This window comes from Miniopterus natalensis, chromosome 2, assembly GCF_054644295.1.
Source record: "Miniopterus natalensis isolate mMinNat1 chromosome 2, mMinNat1.hap1, whole genome shotgun sequence".
Lineage (NCBI taxonomy): Eukaryota > Metazoa > Chordata > Mammalia > Chiroptera > Miniopteridae > Miniopterus > Miniopterus natalensis.
In genome coordinates this window covers 113,939,962-113,967,257 of record NC_142082.1, presented here as the reverse complement: position 1 = coordinate 113,967,257, position 27,296 = coordinate 113,939,962, and the positions used below count along the sequence as shown (strand labels likewise).

General features: G+C 37.4%; 2 protein-coding genes across 3 annotated transcripts in view; one reads left to right on the top strand and one right to left on the bottom strand.

Annotated features, from left to right (window-relative positions):
- Positions 1 to 2,108: 2,108 nt before the first annotated feature.
- Positions 2,109 to 15,044, top strand: RLIG1 (RNA 5'-phosphate and 3'-OH ligase 1). Its single transcript, XM_087814507.1, has 7 exons — positions 2,109 to 2,241; positions 5,314 to 5,431; positions 7,510 to 7,605; positions 8,807 to 8,923; positions 10,479 to 10,676; positions 11,702 to 11,871; positions 13,152 to 15,044. Exons 1-7 carry the CDS (start codon positions 2,152 to 2,154, stop codon positions 13,338 to 13,340), a joined length of 978 nt encoding a protein of 325 aa, XP_087670633.1. The 5' UTR covers positions 2,109 to 2,151; the 3' UTR covers positions 13,341 to 15,044.
- CEP290 (centrosomal protein 290) overlaps positions 13,226 to 27,296 on the bottom strand; it is an 85,435-nt gene continuing 71,364 nt past the window's right edge. For both annotated transcript variants that reach the window (XM_087814506.1, XM_087814505.1), the window contains 9 exons: positions 26,206 to 26,292; positions 24,583 to 24,747; positions 23,916 to 24,038; positions 22,458 to 22,630; positions 19,784 to 19,925; positions 18,603 to 18,676; positions 17,959 to 18,053; positions 15,269 to 15,348; positions 13,226 to 14,303 (listed from right to left, as the gene is read on the bottom strand). In XM_087814506.1, coding sequence (XP_087670632.1) covers positions 14,073 to 14,303; positions 15,269 to 15,348; positions 17,959 to 18,053; positions 18,603 to 18,676; positions 19,784 to 19,925; positions 22,458 to 22,630; positions 23,916 to 24,038; positions 24,583 to 24,747; positions 26,206 to 26,292 — 1,170 coding nt within the window. In that variant the 3' untranslated portion in view covers positions 13,226 to 14,072. The remainder of the gene's footprint in view (positions 14,304 to 15,268; positions 15,349 to 17,958; positions 18,054 to 18,602; positions 18,677 to 19,783; positions 19,926 to 22,457; positions 22,631 to 23,915; positions 24,039 to 24,582; positions 24,748 to 26,205; positions 26,293 to 27,296) is intronic.

Genomic DNA, 27,296 nt, shown 5'->3' with positions numbered 1-27,296 from the left:
GGCAAAAGCCAAAATGAGAATTTTTAATTTTTATTAATATTTTTTGTCATTGCAAAGAACAGTAAATAGAGCTGTACATTTTGGTAGTCTTTAGAATGCCTGGAGCCCTAATCTCTCTTTTTTAACAATTTTTCTTTTTCTTTTGCCTTATTCACTTCTTTCCTGTTGTAAAATTCATTCTTAGCTTCCAGGGAAAGGCCTCATGACCACATCCATGAGGATTTTTACTCCCAGTATTGACGTGATGGGAAATTTGCTCCTGCAGCTGGAGCTTGGCCCCAAAATTCTGTCAATATTTTGTGTTGGCCAAGGTAGACTCACAGCGTGTCTGAGGTGCATGCTAGAGCCCTAACACACCCGTCAGAGAAGAAAGGCTTTCTTCCAGTTTGTAATCCAGTAGCTCAACTTTAAGTGTGGGGGGCTGGTAGTAACTCCCCGATGGCTCTTCAGGCTTGTGAGGATCAGGCGACACTGCTGGCTGCTCCCCATGAGAGTAGCCCAGTTTATAACCTTGGATCCGTCTGTGGCTCTCTCCTGACTTGGACTCCAGTTTCTGCCACGGGCTTTGCTCCAGGCACTAATGAAACAAAAGGACTGGAAATAAAAGAGTGCTTTCTTGAGGAATGGATATCTCAGTGCTACTATTTAAAAAGCAAGTGGAATGTTTTTTTTAAAAGATAATCCTTTCTCAGAAATAATAGAATGTTGGACCTAGAAGATTCTGTGGCAGTTTGGGAAATGACAGTTGGTAGTTGTGAGGGTTATTTAATTGTTGTCGCCTGAGACTCATGAAACACGCTGCTGCACTAGTTCTTGATTATAAGATGCTAAGAAGGTTCTGATCCCAAGTTCTTGCAGCCAGCATCAGGTGAAACCCCCACCCAAGCCCCTTAAGTTGTGTGTGTGTGTGTGTGTGTGTGTGTGTGTGTGTGTGTGGCCTTTTTGTGTTTTCCTCTGAGAAAATCAAAGGCAGCCGAAAAAGTAAATACTTTCAAATGGCAAATCTCTTCTTTCCTCCCTCCCCTCTGAATCCAGCAATAATAATAAAAAAAAGGAACTAGTTGTTTTTAGGGATCTTTTATGATTTGGGAACTCCCTTACCTATAGCTACTCCAAGTGAGACACAGCTGTTTAATTTTCCAATGGCTAAGTCAAGAAAATGCTGAACAGAATGATACTTGCAGAGAAGACAATTGTAGAAATGAGAACTGGGTCTTGTCAAAGCACATAAAACACGGCCATGGCCAAAACTCCCTTATTGAGGGATTGCTGGCTTTGATGAGATAGAAAAGCTACCATTACTAAATATTTACAATTTTTCGGTCATTGAGCCTTACTACCCTCCACTATTCTTTTGCAAAATCGTCAAAGGTGTTTTTAGTTCTGCAATTGACTACAATTATTCAGGCCATTTGGATTCTGCTGAAGTTCATATTTAAAATAAATGAGATTCCTATGGAAACATTTGAGACTGAAACCTGCTTGTAGGCATTCGTGTGGTTTGGGGTTAGTTTAAGGCTAAACTTTGCACTCCGGAAAGAACATCAGGGCCAGTTTTGACCATATTACGGTTCACAATGAGGGGTAATCAAACGGTAATTATTTCTGTAGTCCTAGGTGTTTTAATTACAGCATTTTCTAACGTCCTTACTGGGAAATCAGCTTTCATTCGGCCTTGGGATGTCTCTGGATATTTCTAAACTTCTACAGCGCTTCCCCCAGGAGCTTTAAATTAAAGAGAACAGGCAAGTAGGTTTCGTCAGAACTATGTTAAATCGCCATTGAAATGATTCGTTACTTATAACTTGATATTATCTAATTATCATAACTATCGTCGGTTACTAAGTGTGGTGAAGTACACCCCCCTCCAGAAACGGATCTTTGTTTTTTCAAGAACCGGGGGAGAAGTCGCGGGAGCGCACGTGGAGGTGTGTCGGCTCCGGCACTACAACTCCCAGAAGGCACCGCGGCCAGGTACGCTTCCGGCCGCACGTCCCGGCCGCACGCTCCGTGCCGGGGGACGCGGGCGCCGCCGCCGCGTCGGGGCGTGGAGTGTGCGCGGCTGGAGCGCGGCTGCCGCCCCCGCTCACTGCTTGGACCCGCCGCCGTTCCGAGGCGCGCTCTCCACTCCCGCTGCCTGTCGGGCTCACCATGAGGCGCCTGGGCTCGGTGCAGCGGAAGGTGCCGTGCGCGTTTGTGACAGAAGTGAAAGAGGAGCCCTCCGCCAAGAGGGAGCATCAGGTAGCCGGGGCGGCCGCGCGAGTCCTCCCCGCGCTGGCTGCCGCTCCGCCCGCAGCGGGCGCCCGGGCTCCCTGGAGCCGCCCGCCGGCCGGGCTCTTTCTGCAGGTTTCGCTGGGGAGGCGTAGGGTAGGGGTCCCGCGACCTGAGAGCTCCGGGTCTTTGTACCTTCTCAGTTGCAAGGGAGGAAATCTGCAAGGGAATCTTTCTGGTCAGGCGATTCAGACTCGCCCTGGCGTGGAAATGGAAAACCCACATCTTTAAGTAATCACGCCTTTCTTCGCAGGTTACTCCTTTTTTAGGGGAAACTCCTTAAGTATTTCCGTAATCGCCGCAGTCCAAGCCTTGCTTCCTCTCAGGAGCGTGGGGACAGAGTGGAGTTTTTCGAAGCCTTGTTTTACCTGTTGTAACGAGCCTAATTTAGGCACTAAAGAGCAGACCTCTTATACCAGTAATTATCTGCTTGCTTCTGATGGTGGTGGTCCCATCTCAGGGTTTTCCGTTCTTTTAGCACCGAGTGCTACACCCAGAGGGTCCTTGGTAAGTGCCGGTGCATGCGGTTGGTAACCTGTATCAAGACACGTCTGTCACAGAGCAGAGCCCGTGATCGCCGTGTCCCGTTAGTAGTTGGGCGCTTCCAGCTCATCTCGGTGCAAAACCGGCCTGTGTATTTGACGGCGACCTCCCGCCCCCGACATGCACACTGGCCTCGTCTTCCAGACTAAAAGCCCGTAAGCAGAGACTGCCCAGTTATTTCTGCTTCCCGTTCTGGGACCTGACAGGTGGTGGGCACTGGATTAATATTTGTTAAATTATAACAGCTCTTTGTATTCTTTTTACTGCCATCACTGTTGTTACAGTTCTTAGTATTTTACGCCCTGCTTATTGACTACCTAATCTTTCTTGCCAGCAGAACGATCATCGTCATGCTTTTTCCTAGTGAAAACCCCACAGTTATTACCAAATGTCTGTAGAAGTAGTTGTCAAGCTTTTATTTTTTTAAATCCTAACAAACCTAATCCGTATGAAACATTGTCATCCTGACTAACGGCTCACTCTAGCTGTGATTCTCAACTTTGCATGTTGGGTGGAGAGTGTAGTTTGTAAAAGTTCCTTCCACCAGGGAAAATAAGCCCCTTCTCTTGTCCCTCTGCAACTGAGAATAGCTTACAGTATTTCTTACAGCCTAGCGTACAAGTCCTTAACTATAATTCAAGGCTTCCTGTTCATCAGGCCCCGTCCACTCTCCAACCTCACTTAATGTGAAGTCTTTGTTCTAGCAAAGTCTGTTTTATCCTGCAAGCATTACCAGGCACAATCCTGTCTATATTTTTCCTATGTACCCTACCTAGGTCACCTCCAGAACTTTAAATTTCTTGAATCAGACCTTGTCTATGAAATCTTAGTTATCCCAGTGATTATCCCTACCCCAAAATTATAGAGGATCACTTTACTGCCTTATTAGTTTTTGTACGTACATGCCCTCATTTTGTAGTCATAGTTTACAGTCTTTAATGGCAGAACTAAATGGTAGTTTTTAATGGCAGCGAAGGAGAACTTTGTGTATGCTTTGTATCTTATGTTGTCCTTTGGAGATTTCCATCGTGGTAGATAATTTGTTACAGAAGGGAAGGGATATTTGTACTCAACAAGAGCTCCACCTGCAGAGCAATCTCCTCTCAGAGATCTTTGGTAAATTTAAACATACATACATACTATGGGGCCAGGCGTTGGTTCTCCTACTGCAGATTAAATTGATACCCTCTGATACTGATGTCATAAATTAGTAATGAATCCCCCATTTAGTTTTATCTTTGTTTGTTTTTAATCTTCACCTGAGGATATTTTTTTCCATTGCTCTTTAGAGAGAGTGGAAAGGAGAGAGAGGGGGAGAGAGAGAGAGAAACATCCATGTGAGAGTGGCACATCGATTGGTTGCCTCCCGCATGGGCCCGACCAGGGCCAGGGATCAAGCCTGCAACCCAGGTACATGTCCTTGGCAGGAATTGAACCTGGTACCCTTCAGTCCGAGGGCCGATGCTCTCTAACCACCGAGCCAAACCAGCTAGGGCGTTTTAGTTTTATCTTAAAAGTACTGAATCAGGCCCTGGCCAGGTAGTTCAGTTGGTTAGTGTCCCAATACACCAAGGATACTGGTTCGATCCCTAGTCAGGGCACATGCAAAAATCAACCAATTAATGCATAAATAATGGAACAACAAATCGATGTTTCTCTCTCTCTCCAAAATCAATAAATAATAATAAAAAAATTTAAGTACTGAATAAGTACCAGAATGAGGCTAATTTCCTGTTTATTCAACTCTGAAACAGTATTTTCACTTACTAGTCCTAAGCCTATACACAGGAGTAATAATGTTTATATTGTGTGGTGTTTTTTCACATTATATAAGATGAATATTACATCAAATAATTTGGACTATGAGATAGTGGCATAAGCCTTTCTCAGAAATGAAAAGTTACACATGAAGAGTTGGTAGGAACCCTAGAAACAGTCTTTTCCTCCATTCTTGATGCTCTTTTAGCTTGTCTTCCAGACAGTAAAGTTATAAATATTCAATTTATTCCAAATACAGCAGAAAGGGCCCCTACTATTTTTTCTCGTTAGCGCTTATCAGACCTAACATTGTATTATGCATTTTGTTACTGTTTTCTCCCTCATTAAAATGAAAGTTCCACCAAAGACAGGTACTTTTTTATTCACCTCTTTATTTCTCAGGGCCAAGAACAATGCTTAACCCTCAGGAGGCATTTAGCAAATAATTGTCAAGTAAGTGATGGAATGTACTGAACATCTATGCTAGGGATGGTTCCTGGTGTCAAGCTCATTCTGGTGGATAAAGACAGAACAGTTAATAACCTGTGTGGAAAAACAGGTATTGCTGTGATAGAATAGAAACGAGGTGATGATTCCTGAGAACATCATGGACAAAATATTTTTAAATTGTTTTAAGGATAAACAGAAGCCTGCCCCTAGTGAAATTAAGAACATTCCAGGTGAGACTGTGTGCAAGGGTGTAGATGCTATGTTAAATCAGTTTTCTCTCTCTTTTTTAAGACATTTAAAGTTGTGGCAACTGAAACTATAAGTCACAAGGCATTAGATGCAGATATATATAGTGCAATTCCAACAGAAAAAGTGGATGGAACATGTTGTTATGTTACTACCTACAAAGGTAAAGTAAAACTTCTACAAATATTACTTACTACTTAATACCCATTAAGGGCCATGCAGTATGATAATTGCTTTATATGTTATCTCTAATTTGTACAATAAGCTCTCCATTTCACAGATACGGAAACTGAGGCTCGGAGAACTTAAATAATTTGTCCAAGACCATATAATTAATGAATGGCTGAACTGGTAATAAAACCTAGTTTTGTCTGACCCTAAAGGTGGTCCCAGTGCTGATTCATTGTTTTCATTATTATCGACAGTGTCTCTGATTTATTTTATTTTAATGTACTTGAAATAAGTACAAAGTCACATAGAAATTGTCCCAGTATGGTAAGGAAAAAAATGCATTGAAAAGAGAAATAATATTTTTAATTTCTTTTGCATGGTGAAATTACCTCTCAATGCAAGCATGATAAAGAGAACAGTTAAATACAAATTGGACGTATTTCTGGTATCAGGAAATCTCTTCTGAAATGCATTTTTTAAAATTTTTAATTGTGATAAAATACACATAACATAAAATTCACCACCTTAACCATTTTTAAGTGCGTAGTTCAGTGGTGTGTACAGTTCACCTTGTTGTGCTATTACCACCATCTGTCACCAGAACTCTTCACCTTCCAAACCTGGAACTCTGTACCCATTAAACATCTCACCATTTCCTCTTCCCTCTAGTCCTTGGCAACCACCATTCTGCTTTGTATGATTTTCACTACTCTAGGTACCTCCAGTACCAATATTGGAACCATACAGTATTTGTCTTTTTGTGACTGGCTTATTTCACTTAGCATAATGTCCTCAAAGTTCATCTCTGTTTTACAGTATATGTCTGAATTTCCTTCTTTCTTAAGACTGAGTGATATCCTGTTCTATGTATATGCCACATTTTGTTTATCCACTCATCCACAATGTACACTTGGGCGATTCCACCCTTTGGCTTTTGTGAACAATGCTTCTATGAACGTGGTATAAATACTTCTTCCAGACGCTGCTTCCAGTTTCCAGTTCTTTTGGGTATATATCCAGAAGTGGAATTGTTGAATCATATGATAACTCTATTTTTAATTTTTTGAGGAACTTCCATATGGTTTTCCATAGAAGTTGCACCAGTTACATTCCTACCAACAGTGCACAAGTTTCTAATTTCTCCACATCCTCACCAATATTTATTTTCTCTTTTATTTAATAGTAACTATCTTAATGGATGTGAGTGAAATGAATTTTTGTGTTAACTAGTAAAAAGAACACAGTGTCCATTCAACCAGAAATGAAAATGTAATTTTAATCAGGATCTTCTGTATTTATATTAAGAACCTGCAATGTGCATCATTACGTGTGACTAGGTATAATGGTAGCATTTGAATAAGGTTGGATTGCCAAAGAAAACTTAGCAGTGACACTGCTTACAAACCCACAGTTTATTACAGATGAAGGATAATAATATAGCAAGGGTATTAAAAGTAAGGATGCATGTCACAGCCTAAAACTGTCTCCCAGAGTCAGGAGAGGCCAGGTGAAAGCTCCAATAGCCCCCGCTCCCGTGACTCCAGGCTCTAGCAGGACACACTCTTTCACATCAGGAACCCCTGATGTATGCAGGGAACACCTTTGAAACAGGGAATCCAAAACAGAGTCTCAGCTGGGGATTTCTGTATTTTGCTGGTCACAAAGGTTTCTTCCTGCTAAGTAACCAGCCTCAACAGCAGAGGCCTCCAGGAGTCTCACTGAGACCAGGTGTAATTCAGTCTCACTGCCATTATATTTCCATTTAGTATAGAGGTAGCTTCAGTTTCTCAGAATGCTGGTTACAATAAAATACAGCTTTCTGAAAGGGTCACATGTTTCCCTTTTATCTCATCCTTATCATTCTTTAACCAAAACTTGTCTTCTTTTACAGTATCAGGTACCACTATGTAGGATGTGTCTGTTAGACTACTTATTTCACTTTGTCTTCTAGGGTTGCTTCTCTTGGAGAAGATGACCCTACTATTTTATTGAAAAATTTTATTCTGAAATGTCTTTTAAGGTAAGTTTTATTGTTTGCCTCCTAATATTTTCCTTTTATTATTTATTTAGGTCAGCCATATCTGTGGGCTCGACTAGATAGAAAACCTAACAAACTAGCTGAGAAAAGATTTAAAAATTTTCTACATTCAAAACAAAGCTCAAAAGGTTAGTCGGTCTTCTTTTCTTCAGCTTTAAGTGATTTAAATAGCTGAAATTTTGCACTGGCCAGTGTTGCTCAGTGGTTAGAGTGTCGGCGCATGAACCAAAGGGTTGCGGATTCAATTCCTGGTCAAGACCATGTACCTGGGTTGCAGGTGGTTCTGTTTGTTTGTTTGTTTTTGTTAATCCTGAGGATATTTTTCCATTGATCTTTAGAGAGAGTGGGCGGTGGGGGGAGAGAAACATCAATGTGAGAGACACACTGATTGGCTGCCTCCTTGCATGCACCCCAACAAGGCCAAGGAATGAACCTGCAACCCAGGTACATGCCCTTGACCAGAACTAAACTCAAGACCCTTCAGTGCCCAGGCTGACTCTCTAACCACTTAGCCATACCGCCAGGGCATGGGTTGCAGGTTTGATCCCAGGCCCCCGTCCATTGGGCAGATGTGGGAGGCAAACCAATTGATGTTTCTCTCTCACATCAGTGTTTCTCTCTCTCTCTCTCTCTTTCCCTCCCTCCTTGCCTTCCACTCTCTAAAAAAAATAAAAATGGGAAAAAATCCTCAGGTGAGGATTAACAACAAAAAATAGCTGAAATTTGTGATTTATTTCTTTACATTATATTCTTTTGTATAATTTAAGCACTTTGGGAAAAGAAGAAAATTAGAATTGAGTATCTTCATATGTAAAAGAATTTTCTTCAAAAATATTCTAAAATGTTTTCCTAACATTTCTGTGATTCTTCATTATAGTAAGTCAATTTTATTAAAACATACAAATTACTACATATAATGAGCAACACATTTTGATTTTGTCTGCCTAAGAGAACCATGTAATTTTATAAATCAGACACAACTCTGATTATTTTTAGTTATTAAATTAAAATGCTTCCAAATATTATATAAAAAGATGTACACTCATCATTGCATAGGTACTTTCATATAATATGTATATATTCATATTTTTAGTGCATTAAAAATTCATCATAAATCTACACATACTGAACATTGGCTACTTTAGACTGTTATCCTGTATTTGCAAATGGTGGTGTGTTCAAAATTGAGAAGTTAAAGTGTTAGTACCCTAACCCTGAGAAGTATAGTCATATTGTGGTGATAACGAATAGAGAATAATTATATGATAACTGATTATGGGGTTTATTATCTAAAGTATTGCTACATATAAGATTATCTAACTCTTTTAGAATTTTTTTGGAATGTTGAGGAGGACTTCAAACCTGTTCCAGAGAGCTGGATACCAGCAAAGGAAATTGAACAATTAAATGGAAATCCGATGCCTGATGAAAATGGACACATTCCCGGTATCATGAAATCTCTTCTAAAATGCAGCTTTATGTTTACTAGTATAAAAAAACAAAAGATCCATTTGATCAGAGATTACATAATTTAATTTTAATCTGATTTTTCACTGTGGTTATATAGCACAAAATTTCTGATTTTAATTTATGTTAAATAACAGTTTATACCAAAGATGTTTCATATCAAGAATGTCCTCTTGGGTTTAGAATGATTTCTAAGATGGACAGTTTACTACCTATAGTCTGTGAAAATTAATAAAGTGTTGAGTGGAAATAGCCTTGAAGTTTTGTCAGGATAGATGATATAACTGATCTTTTCTGAAATGAAATATTAAAAAGCCTTTACTTTTTGGATTGGGGATAGCAGTATGTGTATGCTTTTTTGCAAAGTCCCTAGAAGAATATTTGAATTAAGGGAGGTGAAAATAAGTATCTCACAGGTAGTTTTACTGGAGAAGGGAAAATTTTTGCAAATTTGTGCCAAGTACAAAGATACCCCAGGTTAAGGTTCAGGTTAACAGGCATATCTTAAGTTACCTATATGTGCAAAGTACCCTTAGGTTCTAGTAATACAAAATGAAGATCAGAACCCTGATCCTCAAAAGATCTTGTAGACATGAGGGGAAATCCACCAATAATAGTATGATTTAAGAATGAAAAGGAAAAAGTACACAGGGTACAGTTAGGGAAAGTTCAACCTGTGGTGGTTAGAGGAGGCTTCTAAGGGGAGTGACAGCTGTACTGAAGCTTAAGAACCAGGAAATTAGCTGAAAGGACGAGGGACGGTCAGCTTAAAGGTCAGCTTTGGCAAACTCCCATGAAGAGATCATGGAGTCTTTGGGAAGTTTTACTTAACACCTTGTTCTGGCTGGAATGTGGAAAGGGCTCAGATCTTAAAAGATTTATATTCCATCTAAAGGAATTTAAAGTTTATCCTGAAGTTTGTTAAGCAGGGATACAGCAGAACCAAGTTTACATTTTTTAATGGAACTATGATAAAAATCGGGGTGGGGGTTCACTGGGGACTAGTGTATCAACAAAGAGTTTATTAGAATAATCTGGGTAATGAAGGCCAAAGATATGATGGCCACAATTAGGAAGTCTGTTCTAGCAACTGAAATGAGGATGGGAATAATAGTAATATTCAATAAATATGGGAATAGTACATAAATTGTGGAACAGTTACTGCATATATCTGTTGTCCCTGAAACTGGAGAGAAGGTAGAGAAAAAACATAATTTAAAAAAAAAAAAAAAAAGATTCTAATTCTGTCTTAGAATGATGCTCAATTCTTATTGAAAAGGTAAATTTTCTAGTAAAAATGCTGGGTGCTCTGTAGTATAATCAGGTTAAATCTCAATAAAATCAAAAATGAAACTTTATAATTTAAAAAATGATTGTGATTTAAAAAGTCATAAAACTGTTATTTCTAGTGACTTTAAAAGTGATATGTGTGTGATAGGATATCCAGAAAATTTACAACAAAAATAAAAATTACTTCGTTTCAATGCAGAGAAAAACAATGCCAAAAAACCCCACTTTTTTCTTTAAATGATAGGTTGGATACCAGTGGAGAAAAACAACAAACAGTATTGCTGGCATTCCTCTGTAGTTAATTATGAATTTGAAATCGCCCTGGTACTGAAGCATCATCCAGATGATCCCAGTCTTTTGGAAATTAGTGCAGTGCCACTATCAGACCTCTTAGAACAGACTCTGGAGCTTATAGGAACAAATATTAATGGAAACCCATATGGTGAGTAAAGCTGTTTTCTATTCAGTTACAGCAATTCATTTATAAAGAGAACTTCCGAGGTTCAGCTTCACACACACAGAAAAAAAACTAATAAATTTGAGTTAAGAAACCTATGATTATGGCCCTGTTAATTTTATGTTCATGGAGAAACCTAATCATTTTATTAGTCCAAAATGTTGATTTTTAGCCTCTTGTTCTTACTTATACATTATAAAACTATGTATGAAAACTACTCAAGTGTAACTTTTCATTGCTTTTTAAAATTTAGGTGAACCGAGCTGAATGAAAGTCATGATGTGCTTCTCATGGCTAGGTAATTAGTGTAGCATTAATTAGTGTAGCTGAGTGTAAAGTGAATAAAGAATTGGCAGGGAATAGCATATCAAGCTATGATGAATTGAGTGCAAGTCCCAAGGGCACTATGGAGTACAGTGTTGACGGGGAAGGATGAAGACAGACCCAGGCACTTTACAGCTTGAATGGCAAAATCCTGTATAAAGACCAGAAGCAGACTGATTGGCAGGTGGGAAGAAGCTAAGGTAGTAATTATCCAATTGTCAGAAATATAGCATGACTGTTTGGCAGACATTGTATAACAGTTGAATGTGGCTAATGGGTATAGAGCAGGGGGTGGTAGACGTTTTTGTAAAAGGACAGATAGGAAACATTTAGGTTTTGTGGGCCATACCTCTGAAACAGGCCATAGAAAGTATTTAAATGAGTAGGTGTGGCTGTGTTCCATTGAAACTATTTATAAAAACAGGCATCTGGCTGGATTGTGCCCGTAGGTCATAGTTTGTGGACCCCTCGTATAGAGGACAGGACACAAAGGTAGAATTTAGATTTAACGGGTTATGGTGCCACTTTTGAGTGAAAGTACTTGTAGCATCTCTCTAAGTAAAGAAACTAGCTAAACATTTTGGGAAATCTATTCTTAAACATTTTAAAAGGCTTTTTTATTTGGAGAAGTAAATTTTCTCATTCTTGAAACCTTTGTATGGCTAATGCAAGATTTTTTCATTTAGGGTTAGGAAGCAAGAAGCATCCATTACATCTTCTTATACCACATGGAGCATTTCAAATAAGAAATCTACCTACCTTGAAGCACAGTGATCTGTTGTCCTGGTTTGAAGGTTGCAGAGAGGGTAAAATTGAAGGAATAGTGTGGCATTGCACTGATGGCTGTTTAATCAAGGTAATGGCAGAAAACAGCTTGTGGGATTATGTCCTCTTACGTTCCTTGGAGTAGAAGTGGTACTAAAATGCTCTGTACAAACTGTAGTAATTCTGATGGTGCACTCAAGAAATTTAATTTGTTCATCTTACATGCCAACATTCTTTATATGATGAAGTAGTATTAACATTCCACTGTATTTATTCTGTGGGGCAACGGTTATTAAAGTGATGAAAATGTCTGGAAAACCCTGCATACTACATATTCCCATCTTGGAAGTTCATGTTGCCTATTAGTGCTCTCAGACATTCTGTAATTATAGCATTTAATCCTGTTTAATTTAGCATTTACATCGTGCTTAATTCGGCATTTCCCACACTTGGTTATAGAGTTTGTTAAGAGAGTGCCAAGGGTCAGTTAATATATATAGAATGAATTATCTTACACTTTGCACCCTTTCTGTCTCCTGGACTTATCTATTTGATTCGTCACAGGTTCTTAAAATTCATCATGTTCAAAACTGGACCTAGTTATATCAACCCCCTGACTCCAACAATTCACTGAAGCCAAAAACTTAGATACATTTTTAACTCTGTTCGCCCTTACTTCATACATCCAATGATCACTTCTTCCAGATTCTGACCTACTGAATCTGTATATTTCTCCCCAGCCAATTAGTTGTTAATTTAAATTTAAGACAAGATTCACACTTGTTATATTATCCTCTTAAACGTTAACTTTCAGTGTTATCCCTGTCCTGTCCATTCTTTTAGTAAATGAATGAAAATGTTACTTCCTGCATAAAACTGTTTAATGACACTAAGATTTTTCATCATCTGCCCCCTTATAACTTTCTGGAATTGCCTCCACCCCGATCTCCCAAACATATCCACATTGTGTATGTTCTGACCATACTTAAATAATTACAGAGAAGAAAAACACCATTCTGTCACACGGATTTCCCTTTGGTTAGAATGTCTCCCCACCCACAATTGATTAGCTTCTCAACAGACTCTTATAAATTTTTTGGTGCCCCTGATTATGTTCCTGGCATGTTTCCAGGTGCTAGAAATACAAAGTCCACTGAACAATGTCTCTGCCTTCATGAAGCTCACATTTTAATGGGGAAGACAGATAGTAAGTCTGTAATACGTCAGGGGGAGAAGCAGCTATGAAAAAATAAAGAGTAAGATGAAGTGAAGCCTTAAACAGCACCTGGAAGATGGTAGGCACTCAAAAATATTTTTAAGTGAAAGAAGGTAATACAGGTTAAAGCTAATACCCTTTTTTTCTCTTTCCAGGTGCATCGCCATCATCTTGGTTTATGCTGGCCAATTCCAGATACTTACATGAATTCAAAACCAGTTATTATTAACATGAACCTGAACAAATATGACTATACTTTTGATACTAAGTGTTTATTTAATCATTTTTCAAAAATAGATCATCAGAAATTTAGTAGGCTCAAGGATATAAAACTTGATGTATAAACTGGAAATGTAATTAAAAACCAGTTTTATTATATTTGAATCTTGAATATTCTACCATGTTTAAAAGGTGAAAATATCTCAAGGTTCCTATTTATTGTTCACTGTCTAATGGAGCAATATGTCTTCTAGCATTTGAAGACATGAATTTCCCAGTTGGAAATACCTATTCAAAGTCTTATTTAGAATCAGCAAGTGAATTTTTCAACCTCTGGACTTAAAAATGTAAGTAATAGTAAGCTCCCCAGCTTGTACAAAGGTTTGGATTTTGTTAACTTTATGGAGTAATTTAAAGACAACAATGAAACCAACACTTTTGGATCATTTACTTTCAAAATTAAATAGTTTAAGCTGAATTTAACTTAATCTTGCTTGACATTTAACAAGACATATGGCTCAGCCTTATTATATATAGATACACATATAAATTTTATATACATAAAATTTAAGTATATATAAAACCCTAATTTTAAATGTTAAAATTTTGAATGTACAGAAGTCCACAATAGCTCACTGACTATTTGATAGTCATAACTTTAAAAATCTTCAAATATATACTTTTCTAATATGTTAAAAATTTCATACAATTTTATTTACTAAAAATTCAAATTTAAGTAAAGGTACAGGGTATTGGAAAGGATATCATGTAGGTCACAGACTTGCTTGTTTTCCAGATGGAATTTTAACTTATAAAATTAATATGTAGTTAAATAGAAGCTGCGTTATAGCTGGCCCTTAATAAATGGGGAAATTAACTGGACTTTCTTCTTCATCGTCAGACTGTTCAGAAGCACCAGCAGGACTAGTTAACTCAACTCCAAGTTGTTCAGAAAGTTTTTTTAACTTCTCTTCTAAAAGAATATTTTTTTTCAATTCTTCTTTGTAATTATACTTCAGATCTTCAATTTCTTCAAAAAATGAAGGATCAAAATTTTCCAGTTCTTTCTTCAGCTTTATTATTTCCTCCTAATAGAAACAGACTGTCTTTAAAAGGCACCTATAGGTATATAATATGCTCTTTAGGTTTAAACTAAAGAAATTTAATTATAAACATGAGCACCAAAATAACCTGAAGAGATACTTTAATAAAGGCAGAAGTATTAAGATTTTGTTAAGGTTTCATTGTGCAGTATAAGTAACTAACTTGTTAATCAAATCAAATCAGATTATTTGTTCTGTAAGTTATGTCCTGGTCTTTGATGAAAATTCATTAGCTCTTAAGAGGGGGATTTAATCTTTCTCCAAAAGCATACTTTCAGATACTCAGGCAAGCAAAAAGATATGGCTATTCGCAGCATTAAGGTAGTTTTGGTTAAGATTCTTTGGCTTAGGCTCCATTTATATTTTCTTTACAAATATATAATTTGTAATAAACAGTGGTCAGCCTCTTATAAATATATTTATGATCAGGGAAATTATAACGTTTCTGCCTGGCTAAGAGTTACACATCTGGTGAACTGTCTTAAGAGGCAATTTAAGCCAGTGATCACTAGGTAATTCTCATATCATGTTCTTTTGTACTACTTCAAGACTCTTGCAAAGACATAAAGCATAGCAAATATTTTTTTAAGGCAAGGGAACTATTCCTGAAAAGATTTTCAAAAGGAAATAAATGACATTGTTCACAATGCGACCAAAAACTTAAGAAAATATTAAAATGACCTTTATATTTGTGACAATTAAAAATAAATTTAATCTTTAATCCTATGTTTTGCCTCAGTTTTTTTGGTAGCTCTTGCATAATATTTTTTAACACAGATGAATATAATAAACTTTGCAATATCAAGGTCAAATATAAATAAAATTTAATCCCAGGAATGTTTATGATACATACTTAAAGTTCAAACATGGTGATCATAAGAACAGTTTCAACAGCTGTTTTCACAAAACATTTATAATACTATAATTAGATATATTAAATATTTAATTACCTTCAAATGCTGCTTTTCTAGACCTGAGGTTTTAAGCTGTATCTCTAGATCTTTTACCTTTTCCTTTAGTTGATCAGGATCTGCCAAAAAAATAAAAATTAGACTCAGCTTTTTCCCACTCTGAGTTCAAGTTAAAGGACTTATTTTAGAGAATAAGGAGAAAACTTATGAAATGAGAGCCTGGAAAATACAGCATTTTATGGCTGAAACTCTAGGCAGTGAATACTGTCGGCTACCTCCATCAGGTACTATAATTCCATAGCAGACAGAGAAAAGGTATCTGCCAGATATTAGAAGTGTAAAGTGAGGTTAATTTTTCACATGAAAGAAACTTTCCAGAGAAAAATTCTAAATCAGGAAAATTGTTAAGTACTAAAAGGACAAGAGGAGAATAGGCAGGCTGTTACATAAGGGGCCAAATGCCCCTTACCCAGCAGCATTGGCTATTCCACGCAGGTCACTGCGCACTGATTTTGTAATTGCCACGTGAAAAACGTGCTAGGCAGGATGGACAACACAAGCAGGAATAAGTCCTGATACTCAGGTGGAAAAGATAAGGACACAAACAGCACCAGGGCTTTGAATTTATGGGTTTCTCCCCAGAGATAACATACCTAATTTTATGATGAGAATCAATGGGCAAGTGGTATTTTTGCTTAATTGCTGTCTGCTAGAAACGTTATTTTCTTTAAACACCTATAATGTGTCATGGTCATCTTGCAGCCACTGAAGGGTAAAACTATGAAAGTAATGCTAAAGTTTAGGAAAATAATGGGCAGCAAACACATTTCCATGAATGAGTAAGAAGTATATTCTATGAAGGTCCCCTGAAATGGTCCTCTGAGTATAAGGTGGAGACAGGAAACACTTTCTCCCCACCCTTTTCATGGGAATAGTCAGCAGAACCCATCTTTCCTTTGGAAGGCAGAGCAAAATCATACTTTTCAAAGCTTCCCTCACCTTTGCAGAAAGTGCTAATGATTTACAGAAGTGATTCTTAATCACTTGGGATGCTATATTGAGTTGATTGTTTTAGTCAGTGGGCTGCTATATATTATACAGATTGGTAATATGTAGCATTTCACAAAAGTTAGTTTACCACATATTAAAGTAGTGCTTTAGAATTTCCAGAACAGTTATGGTTTGATTTTGAGCCTTAATGTTTGAAATATGGAGGTTCAGAAATTCCCTCTGAGTAAAGAGGTTTAGAGAGAACTTGCCTAATGTCAGCAGCATTAACAGGTCTTTGGTCTACTGTGACTAGTCCAGGACACCAAGCTAGCTGCTGTGAGAGACACTGTTGGGGGAGATTATATGTACTTTTGGTCACCCAGGTGCAAAGCGGCATAGTGGTCAACAGCAGGGAATGCAGAGAAGCTTTGGAGTTTCCTAGATTTAGGTTACATCCTGCCCCTGCCTCTGCCTCTTCCCATTGTGATCTTGGGGACAGGTAACTTAACCTCTTCAAATCTGTTTATCATAGGCCAAAGGGAAACAACAGTACCCACCATACAGGGTTATGAGAAATTATAAAACGGTCATAAAGCACTTAGCATAGTGTCTGGTACAACTCATACATGATAGATTTATCATTCTCTGGCACAGAATTTGGCATTTCCATCAAGCTATCAGTACAAACACTCGATTCTCATTTATGGTAGTTATGGTCTATAAAGTCAACACAATGTATTAGTGAATACTGAACCACTGCTCTTAGGGGAAAATATATACAGATATATAATCTATACCTATAGCTAAACAGACACAAACACATACAGCTCAGATAATCTTAAGTCCTGGAAACAACCCATTCTGGTAGATTCTATTTTCTGTTTTACAAAAGAGAAAACAAGGTTCATAAGTGTCAAGTGACATTCCTGAGGCTGCCCCCCTACCAAGTGTCAGAGTTGGGATTTAAACCTAGTCTAACTGGCCCCAGAACCATCGCTTCTTGCCCTAAGCTGCACTGCTCCCTCCTGTCTCTATCCTCTGGTCATCTCTGTATGAGAGCTGAAACAAGAATGCAGAGTGTCACCTCACTGGATCTCATCTGAGAAAATGTTCTGACAAATTTTTCACTGCTCTGTATTTTTGCAACAGCACCGCAAGTACTGATTATGGGGTTACAAATAAATTTTAGTAGGTGAGTTTACAAATCCAGAATCTGCAAATAATGAGGATCAGCTAACTGTGTGTGTGTGTGTGTGTGCATGTGCACATACTTTGTGGATATATGTACATATGCATACATAAGCACACAGGAATAGAGGAGTGACCAGTAATCACTTCTGACTGCAAACAGAAGAGGGTAAAGGGATAGAAATTCCTTTACTTTGTAAAAGAAAAAGTATATTTTTACTTATGTATGTAGTTTACATATATGTGGTTTTTAAATTGACAAGGTTACAATAATAGAAGAAAATGTTCAAAGGATTTAAATGGGCATATACTTAAAAACTGGAAGCAGCAATCATTGCTCAGCACTGTATCCTGATTAAATCTAAAACCTACCTGGAACACAAGAAGAAAACATTGAGTACTTGCAAAGGGCTCGATGGGAACAATACTACATGGAGGAAGAGGCAGCTCTAAAAACTTACCAGAAATCTGTGAACAAGCAAACAGTGCAAACCCTAATTCAAAACCTTGGGATACCTAACATGCTGTAAATATGTTATAAAATACATTACCATGTACAGTGCTCTCGGCTCCTTTTTGGTCTTTGTGTACTTCTATCTGATGGATTAATTCCACTTTTTCTTTTTCCAGCTGACTATTAGCTAATCTAGAGCACAAAGATAATGTTATTAAAAAATAACACAAGCCAAAAACATTGTTCCACAAAATATACAGGCATTTCGTATGAACTGTGTAATGTACAGTGCCTAGAACTAGCTGATATTCATAAAGATGTTCATTTACTTTCACTGCTGCAATACTACATTCTCAAGAGAGCATCAAAATTCTTCACGTTTTTCTGAAAATCTGACTGATGTCATTTTCAAGAGTAGTTTTCCTACTGGAAGAGCCTCATGAGAGGACGCTACACAGAACCCTGGTAGTAAAGGCTTTTTTCTTCCATTAATATTTGCCTCTGGAAAGTTAAAGTTTAATACATTCTATGCTACTAGGAAAGTTTAAACTACATTATAAATTAGGATCTGGCTTACTGTTTTTTTTAGCATCTGTCATGTAAAAGAATGATTAGAATTAGAAGAATAAAATGAGGCTGATAAGCCTTTTAGGTAGCAAGGCTGAAAAATCTTACTCTAGATACAGTAAACCTGGCTACATAAAGATAAGAAAAAGGCTGTCATGTGCAGAGATAATGTACCTAAGAACTTGAAGCTCCCTCCGAAGGCCTTGCTCTGTCTCAGCATCTTCAGGAATATGCTTGAGAATTTCAATCTTTGGACACAATGAAAAATTCGAACAGTTTGACATGAAAATAATGAGAATTTATAAAGATGCACATTTTTAATAAAGCATATTATTAAAAGTTGGGTTTTCAAAAGCACACATGAGCACACATCCATCATGTTCTATTCAGTTGTCATTCAATGACCATTAAGTGCTATAGGCCAAGCATTGTCCTAGGCACAGAGGACACAGGAGTGAAGAAAGCAGGCAAAATCCCTTCCTGCATGTGCCCGTGGTCCTTACAGTCTCAGTGAGGAAAGACAATGTGTGTGTGATGTGATGTGAAAACAGTCCAGGTGGAAGGGTGGGCTATCTAAAAAAATAACCCAGGGTAAGAGGATAGAGAGATGGAAGGTATAGGGTAGGGAAGGTCTAAGGCACCTCCATTTGAACAGGCTTAAAGTGAGGGGTGAGCTACAGGGATATTTGGGCAAATGCTGTTCCAAACAAGGAAAACGAGTGCAAGGCCCTGAAGCTTGAAAGAATTTTTGATCAAAGGACTGACAGGTCAATGTGGCTAGATCACCGTGGGTGAGGGGAAAGTAAAAATGAGGCTAGAGAGGAACCAGATACCAGAGCACGTAGGTCCTTACAGGCTATGAAAAGAACTTTACAGTTTTATTCTGGGTAATGGGGAACCATTGGAAAGCTCTAAGGATGGGACTGCTATGATTTGCTTTAGCTTTAAAAGGATCGCTTGGAAACTGGAGAATAGATGAGGGAAGGGAGAAGGTGAAGGGAGGCAAGAGTGGAAGCAGGGAGAGCAGTTAGGAGACTACTGCAATAGTCCAGGAGTGACAGAACAGCTTGGACTAGACTGGCAGTGTGGGAGGTGTTGAGAAATCAGATTTGGGACAAATTTTGAAAACTGAGCTGACATGATTGAATGAAAAACGGGATGTGAGAGAAAAAAAGGAGTTGATGATCCAAGTATTTTAGCTTAAACAAATGGGTGAATGGTGGTGTCATCACTCAGATGGGCGTTCCAGGGCAGGAATTAGTCGAGTTCATTTTTATCTACATAAGACAGCTTCAGGGAGTGGCTTGAGTTATAATACATTATTTTATCATGTAAATAAAAATTACATTACTTGCCTGTTGCTCAAGGTCTTCGGTGTATTTCTTAACTTTTTGTTCCCTCTCTGTCGCTTGCTTTACAAGTTGTTTAAGATCGATAAGACTTTGAGTTTTTTTGGCAATATCGGTTTCCAACTCTTTCAATTTGGTTTCATACATTCTAAAAGTAAAAGAAAAATAATTGGTATAGGCATGGAAAATAATTTCATTGATTTAAGTCAGTTCAAATTATAGCACTAAAAATAATGAAGAATATCTTATTACACTGTTGTAGTCAAATATTTTGCTACATATTTAGTTAGCATTAGGGGACAGTAAGGACTAAGTATCCCCAACTAACAAGCCAATTAAAAAAGAGGTGCTTCCCAAGGTTATAAACAAGGGTGGAGCCTGAATTTGATCACTGTAAAATATTAAAATTAATACCTTTTCTGTCGCAGAACAAAAAATTGGAAGTAAAATTCATCAGAATATCAAATTCTGTATTGGATATTCTTAGGGATATAGTTAAAGATCACAAAGCATTTCATAGACGTGCGCACACACACACACACACACACACACACACACACACACACAAATAAAAAAGGAGATATCCAGGTAGAACAAAACCAAAAGGACACAGCTGGAAGAAGAAAGAATGTGCAAAAGCATGAGAGAGAGAAATGGCCTATGACAGGAAGGGATGAAGCTTGTAAAAATCTGAATAGATTTGTAGCTTTAAAGAAACGATCAATAGTTAAAAAACAACAACCCAGAATCCAATAAAAATTTTTAAAACAGCGGTTGAGCATTGATCTAGGATCCAGGAGATCCTGATTTGATTCTGGGTCAGAGCACGGGCCCCAGTTGCAGGCTCGATCCCCAGCAGGGGCGTGCAGGAGGCAGCCGGTCAATGACTCATCATTGATGTTTCTCACTATCCCTCTCCCTTCCTCTCTGGAATCAATAAAGACATTAAAAAATAAAACATTGTACTAAAATGGCTTTACAGCACATAATAACACCTTAAAGGGAGACAATGCTTATAATATTCAAACTTTTTCAGAGAAAAAGAATGCTTTGGCAGCAAAATCAGGTAAGGACAGTACAAGCAAGAAAAATTCTCTCAATACATTCAAAAAGCTTTAATAAATCTTAGAAACTCAGATTAGAAGGCAATGTTCTTACTCTAACAAAGACTATCGACTAAAGTGGCGAAATATCAGCAGCACACTCCTTTACTTCATTCAGTTCCTTGCTCAAATGGCACCCAATCAGAGGCCTCCTCTGATCACCCAACCTAAAACAGCTCTGCCGCACCTGGCCTGTCTCAGCAGTCAGTATAAGGCCTACATGGATCCTAGCTACACACATTAGCAACTTTTTTTTGGTATGTTTAGAGAAGCTGGAGGCCAAGGATCAGAGTGAGTCTTCTTTCTCAAGTGGATTCTAAGATTTATGTCTTTCAAGAGGGTTCACTGAATGCCTCCGGTGCTCAGTTTCCTGAACAATCCTCAGGTAAAACTCACAATCTACGCCGGGCAGCGTGGCTCGGCAGTGAGCATTGACCTAGGACCCAGGAGATCGCGGTTTGATCCCCAGTCAGGGCACATGCCTGGGTTGCAGGCTCGATCCCCAGCAGGGGGCGTGCAGGAGGCAGCCGATCAATGACTCATCACTGATGTTTCTTTCTCTCTCCTTCTCCCTCTCCCTTCCTCTTTCTGAAATCAATAAAAATATATTTAAAAAACAAAACAAAAAACCTCCCAATCTGAAAGGCAAAGTCACCTTCAATTAAATATTACCACCACTCTCAAATGTTTATAAACTTTATAGACCCTTTTTACATGAACTGTATGAATATGGGAAGATAAAGATGAGTTTGCCTTTGAAATGGGGCCAGCAGATGTAAAGAACACAAGAAACACAGGATGCCTTTAATGGGAAAGGACATGGGCAGGATTTCATTGATCTCTGGAAATGGGAATGACACCAAAGCCTTTACTGACTCATCAGTCATGATGAACCACTGTGGTGATAGTGGCAATGAACACAGGAATGTTTACTTGTGAATTCCCATCACCTCTTTCATAGCCACGAAGTTTACTTAACAGTCAGGAATTACACATACTTGTAGAAAAGGTTCATGAAGGTAGAAAAGCAAGCGCCAGAGAGCAGAGGCTAGTAAGATGCTAAAGCTGATGCTGAATTCATCCCTTGGGGTTATGTGAAGAGTAAGTTGCACGGAATGAAATACCAAAATTAAAGCACAGCACAGATCCAGTATGCCATAGGATGTGACAAAACAGCTCATTTGTGCCAGGTTTATTCTTGAGGTAGAAAATAGACACAACAAAAAGCTGAGTTGTAGCTCGACAAAAGCAGTGCCCAGGAGAAGCTGGGCACCATCAGTCTAGGCTCATGGCTGATAGCAGCTTCAAAATGCCCATCCAGCTCCAGCACCCTCAGTCCAGCCCCAGCTCTGCTCTGTCCCATGCCCTGCTGCTCAAATTAGTTAAATACTTTAAGGAAGAAAGAGACTCTTTGGCAATGCTAGGACCAAAAAAGAGTAAGTATCATGTTAAAACAACCAAGTGCTTCACCAGGAAAGAACTAAGTTAATCAGGAGAGAGTAATGTTCGTTTAAAACAATAATAGCAGAATTCGAACTGATTAAACTTTGTGCAAGACTTAAACTACTTATTCCAACCTTGTGACAACAATTGATTTCCAGCTCTTGCTGTCAGCACCTTCAAGCTGTGGGCCTCTACTTTCTGCCAACTGTAACCTTTTGCCCATCTCTTCTAGTTGAACGGTCATCTTCTCATTTAATATCTCTAAATTATTCTTGGCTATCCGCAATTTCTCTGCAGCTTCAGTTTCCTGTCATTAAAAGCTAATTAGTATATTATGACAAAATGTAATACTGTTGTCATAGATGCAGTATATTTAAAATTATCACTATAAATTAGAAAATAAAAAATCTGGAGTTCTAAATGCTGATTAAAATTCTAATAAAAATCCAATGTTTTATTACTCTAAAAAAGCAATATAATCATAATAATTAGAATAGCTCATTTAAATGAGGTTAGAAAAATATATTTACAAGTATTTTATTCTAATGGTTACTTTAAATTTGTCATTTTGTTTGGTTATGTTAAGTTTGTCATCTTTGTTTGTCTGTAATATTTAAGAACAATGGAGAATTTATGTCTTTACACATTAAAAAGATGTTTTGTTTTGACTCTCCAATACTCGAGAGACCTACCTATAAACATAAACTGTGTGTAAGTACCACGGATTATTTCCACTATTAAACACCCACATTCAAAGCACAGTATCACTCTGGCCTCACAGTACACTCAGATAACTAGTTTAAAAATACTAATTTCAATTTATTCAGTAGATCATCCATATAAATAATACCTACTTCCCTTGCCGGTTTGGCTCAGTGGTTAGAGCGTTGGCCTGCGGACTGAAGGGTCCCGGGTTTGATTCCGGCCAAGGGCATGGACCTGAGTCACAGGCTTGATCCCTGGCCCCTGTTGGGGCACATGCAGGAAGCAGCCAATCAATGTGTCTCTCTCACATCAATATTTCTCTCTCTCTCTCTCTCTCTCTCCCTTCCACTCTCTCTGAAGAGCAATGGAAAAAATATCCTCAGGTGAGGATTAACAACAAGAAAAATACCTACTTGTCTGGGCAAGGAATATATTTTGCTACTTAGAAAGGAATTTACTGCTCATTTAACAGAACAGTTTCATATACATCTTATTGCACATCAGGCATTGTTCTAAGTCATGTACAAAAACTCACTCAAACCCTACAGCAGCTCTGTGAAACAGATACACTTATTATTCCCAATTTTATAGATGAGGAAACTGGGGATAGAGGTTAGTGGCTTCACCTAGTTACCACGGCTAATAAATGATAGAGCTGGGATTCAAATCCCAGCCATGTACTTCTACATTATGCTGCCTCTTAATTTATTAGGTTTTCATTTTCCAATGTTCCTCACGGTGAAAGGATCGCAAAAACAAAAAACATAATTCCTACAAGTCTTAATAACTACTTTGAATAAACATGTCATCAACTTTTCATTCAGTTTTTCCAAGAGGTATTAGTCAATTAACATAAAAATAATTATAATCACTAATGAAAGTCATACTTTTTTAAGTTCTTTACGAAGCCGTTCATTTTCAGCAACAATTTTCTCTGTGCCTTTGGTCTTAGATTCATACTGCATGCTCAACTGTCGTCCAAGATGAACTTTAAGTTTTTCTAATTCAGCCTAGCAATAAAAAATACAGCTGTATATTATTTAAAAAATGAAATAAAGTAAAAGATGATGTTGTAAACCTATAAAACTTAATTCAAAGTAGTTGTAGAGATCATATTTGATATAATTAGAATTAGTCTTCCACCTAATACTGGTCATCCACAGCATAGGATCCCAACCTTGGCTACACACAAGAATGATCTGATGACTTGAAAAAAAAATTAAAATCCCAATACCAATGGTAAAGCCCACTCCAGAGTAATCTAATCAATCTCAGGATGGGGGCTTAGGCATCTATATTTTAGAAAATAGACACAGATAATTATTTTATGCTGCCAGAGTAAGAACGATTAGTGTTAAAACAATAAAGTGAACAAGGAGAGTTACTCTAACTACTCTTAGTCTTGTTTCCAGTAAGTTTTTCTGTACATGTAAAATATCTCCTGCAGCCATTAAAGCCATTTTATGTAATTGGAGTATATTTAAATTTTCCTAGAAATATTAATAAAAAGTATAATAGCAAAATATACCAAACAAATGATATTTAAAGTATTACCTTCAATTTCTCATTTTCCAGCTCAATATTAGCCATTTTTTCACTGGTGAGTATTCCTGATGCTTTTTTCAACTGTTCATTTTCCCTTTGGACTTTTTCAACTACTTTTTTCATTAAACCAATGGTTTTTTCTAGTTCTGGGATTGTCTTTCCACTTCTACCAGACTACAAAAGAATACATTTACTTTTAATTAAATCAAATATTCTAAAGAGTATAATATAAAGCATCAATGACATAACAGGCCCATTACCATACCCACGTTGCTGATTCCTAACATCTGAGCCAAAGCTTGTATTACTTCAATTTATCACTATAATAACCCTCTGAGATAGAAATTATAATTCTCACTTTACCTACAAGAAAATCAAGACTCAGGGACTTGATTTTCCTAAAGTCATGCAGCTGTTAAGTAGCAGCTTAAATACTCTACTCTTGACGTCTGTTCCAAATAAGTAAACCTAAGAACCTAAATATTCTATCTAGCTATGCTCATTACAGTGTACCAGAGCTTGCTTTATATGGAATAAAACCCCCCCGCCCCCCACACTCACACACACACACACAAATTGTGTCTATAAAGAGCTCATGAGTTATCAAATTTGAATTGCAGCATAATAAAGGTTTTTTTCTTTAAGAAGAGCCATTGATTAGAAGTTTAGTTTCTTTCCAATATAAATAGAAGAGACATCTGAAATAAAACACCTGTTGTAAAGTTATCAAAAAAGATGGGTCAGCAATTAATAAGTTCAACTGCTTATAATTTAAAATAAAAAGTTTTTTAACAGTCAGGTAAAAGAATCTTACTTTTTTGGCATTTATTCAGTATTCATACTGCAATAAATAACCCTAAAGTATAAGCTTTTCCATAATTTTAATACTGCATACTGTCATAATGAACTTACATAGAAAATGTTAAATGAACAAATGGAGTTTTATTTATGAAACAAATGTGGCCAAGTCAACAAGATATTTGTTTTGAATACTTTTCTAATGACATTCAATATTTTTACCAAATCCATCATATATTAATATTATTACTTGACAAAGTTTTTGTTCATTATGATGGCTTCTACTTGTACCACTTAACAATATATCAACAGGGGCTTAAATATTTGGCCCTGACCTCATAAGCAACATTTATTCATTGGAAAAAGCAAATAGAAAATACATGGAAAGAAAAATGCAATAATACAAAAAAATTGGGGAACATGTTCACAGAGCATTATACTAAGAAGTTACCGTGGACATCATAAATAGTTACAAAATGTTAGAACCGGACCAAGGAGCACTTAGTAGTTACTTCAGCGACGGAAGGATGATTTCTGAAAGTTAAATGTTTTCAAGGTGTGGAGGGCTATGCAACAGAAAGAGAGATGGTGTGGAGTACAAGTGAAATAAAATGCATGTAAGGCGTGACAGATGACAAAATGCATTAACTTGAAACACAGAAAAGCTTAATAATGTTTTACATTGTAGATGCAGCAGAATAAAAATGGATACTGTAGGCACTAACTAGTAAAGGTGTATCACTACTATTATAACATAGGAAAACTTACTTTTTCATTTCCAGCTTACCACTCCTGAAACCAAAACAAATATATGGCATATTCTCCCATACTCACCCCTCTAACATGGCCAAGTTTCCGCTCAACTTCTGCCTTTTCTTTTTTAAGAAATTCACACATTTCCTTCAAATCTCTTACTTGATTCTGTAAGATTAAAGCAAGCATGTAACAATTTAACATAGCTATAGCCATTGGAAAGAAAAGACAAACAATGCATCTGAACTAGCAATCTCTCTAACTGGACAGCCAAACTCAACAAGTGGGTCTCTAGTAACAAGGATTTTGAACTAAGGCACATTGAATTAAAGTATATAAATACAAGCATATTTTGTATATGAACTTCAAGAAATATTTTCCACATTTTAGCCTTAATGTTCAATATAAATTTGAGTTGAGAGGGAGAGAGAAACATCAATGATTAGAGAATCATTGATCGGCTGCCTCCTGCACGCCCCCGACTGGGGATCAAGCCTGCAACCCGGGCATGTGCCCTGACTGGGAATTGAACCAGGATCAACTGGATCCTTGGTCAATGCTCAACCACTGAGCCATGCCAGCTGGGCAGGACTCTGATTTTAACTGTCCCATAAATTGCACATGCAGATACCCATTTAGTATGGAGAAACAGACAACTGAACTTTTAACACTGGTTCTAACTGTGAAAATCAGAATGAGAAGCAGCAAATAGCTTAATTATACCAGTGGAATTACCAGTGGAATGAACAGATTGCTACTCTTTTAGGTTGAAAAAGAGAACTGAAACAATTAGCCAGCCAAGAGAAAAAAAGGGTTCCCATAAATAGGATAAGATTTGGAAAACCAAAGATAAACTTTTTATCAACATCAAAATAAATGAAATTTCTAAAGAAAAATTATCCTAATATATTTTTAACTTAAAGATTTTATTTTTTTTAGCGATATCCTAATATTTTAGTGTGACAACTGTTAATGAAATTCACCAACCATCCTCTTACCTCGGGGTATTTGAACTTGCTATTTTTGTTGTCTGGAACTCTTTTTTCAGTATTTGCATAACCCACGTCCTTATCTGTCCTCTAGCTCTCTGCTAAAAAATCATTTAATTAAGGAAGCCTTTCCCTTAATGCCATAGTTTATTTATTTTTATTTATTGATTTGAGAGAGAGAGA

What these genes read in the sequence shown, in the direction of transcription:
- RLIG1 (XM_087814507.1), top strand. Translation starts at nt 2,152, where the DNA reads ATGAGGCGCCTGGGCTCGGTGCAGCGGAAGGTGCCGTGCGCGTTTGTG. An exon ending in TTATGTTACTACCTACAAAG is followed by an intron (nt 5,432 to 7,509) that starts GTAAAGTAAAAC and finishes TTATTTATTTAG; the next exon opens with GTCAGCCATATCTGTGGGCT. An exon ending in CTGATGGCTGTTTAATCAAG is followed by an intron (nt 11,872 to 13,151) that starts GTAATGGCAGAA and finishes TTCTCTTTCCAG; the next exon opens with GTGCATCGCCATCATCTTGG.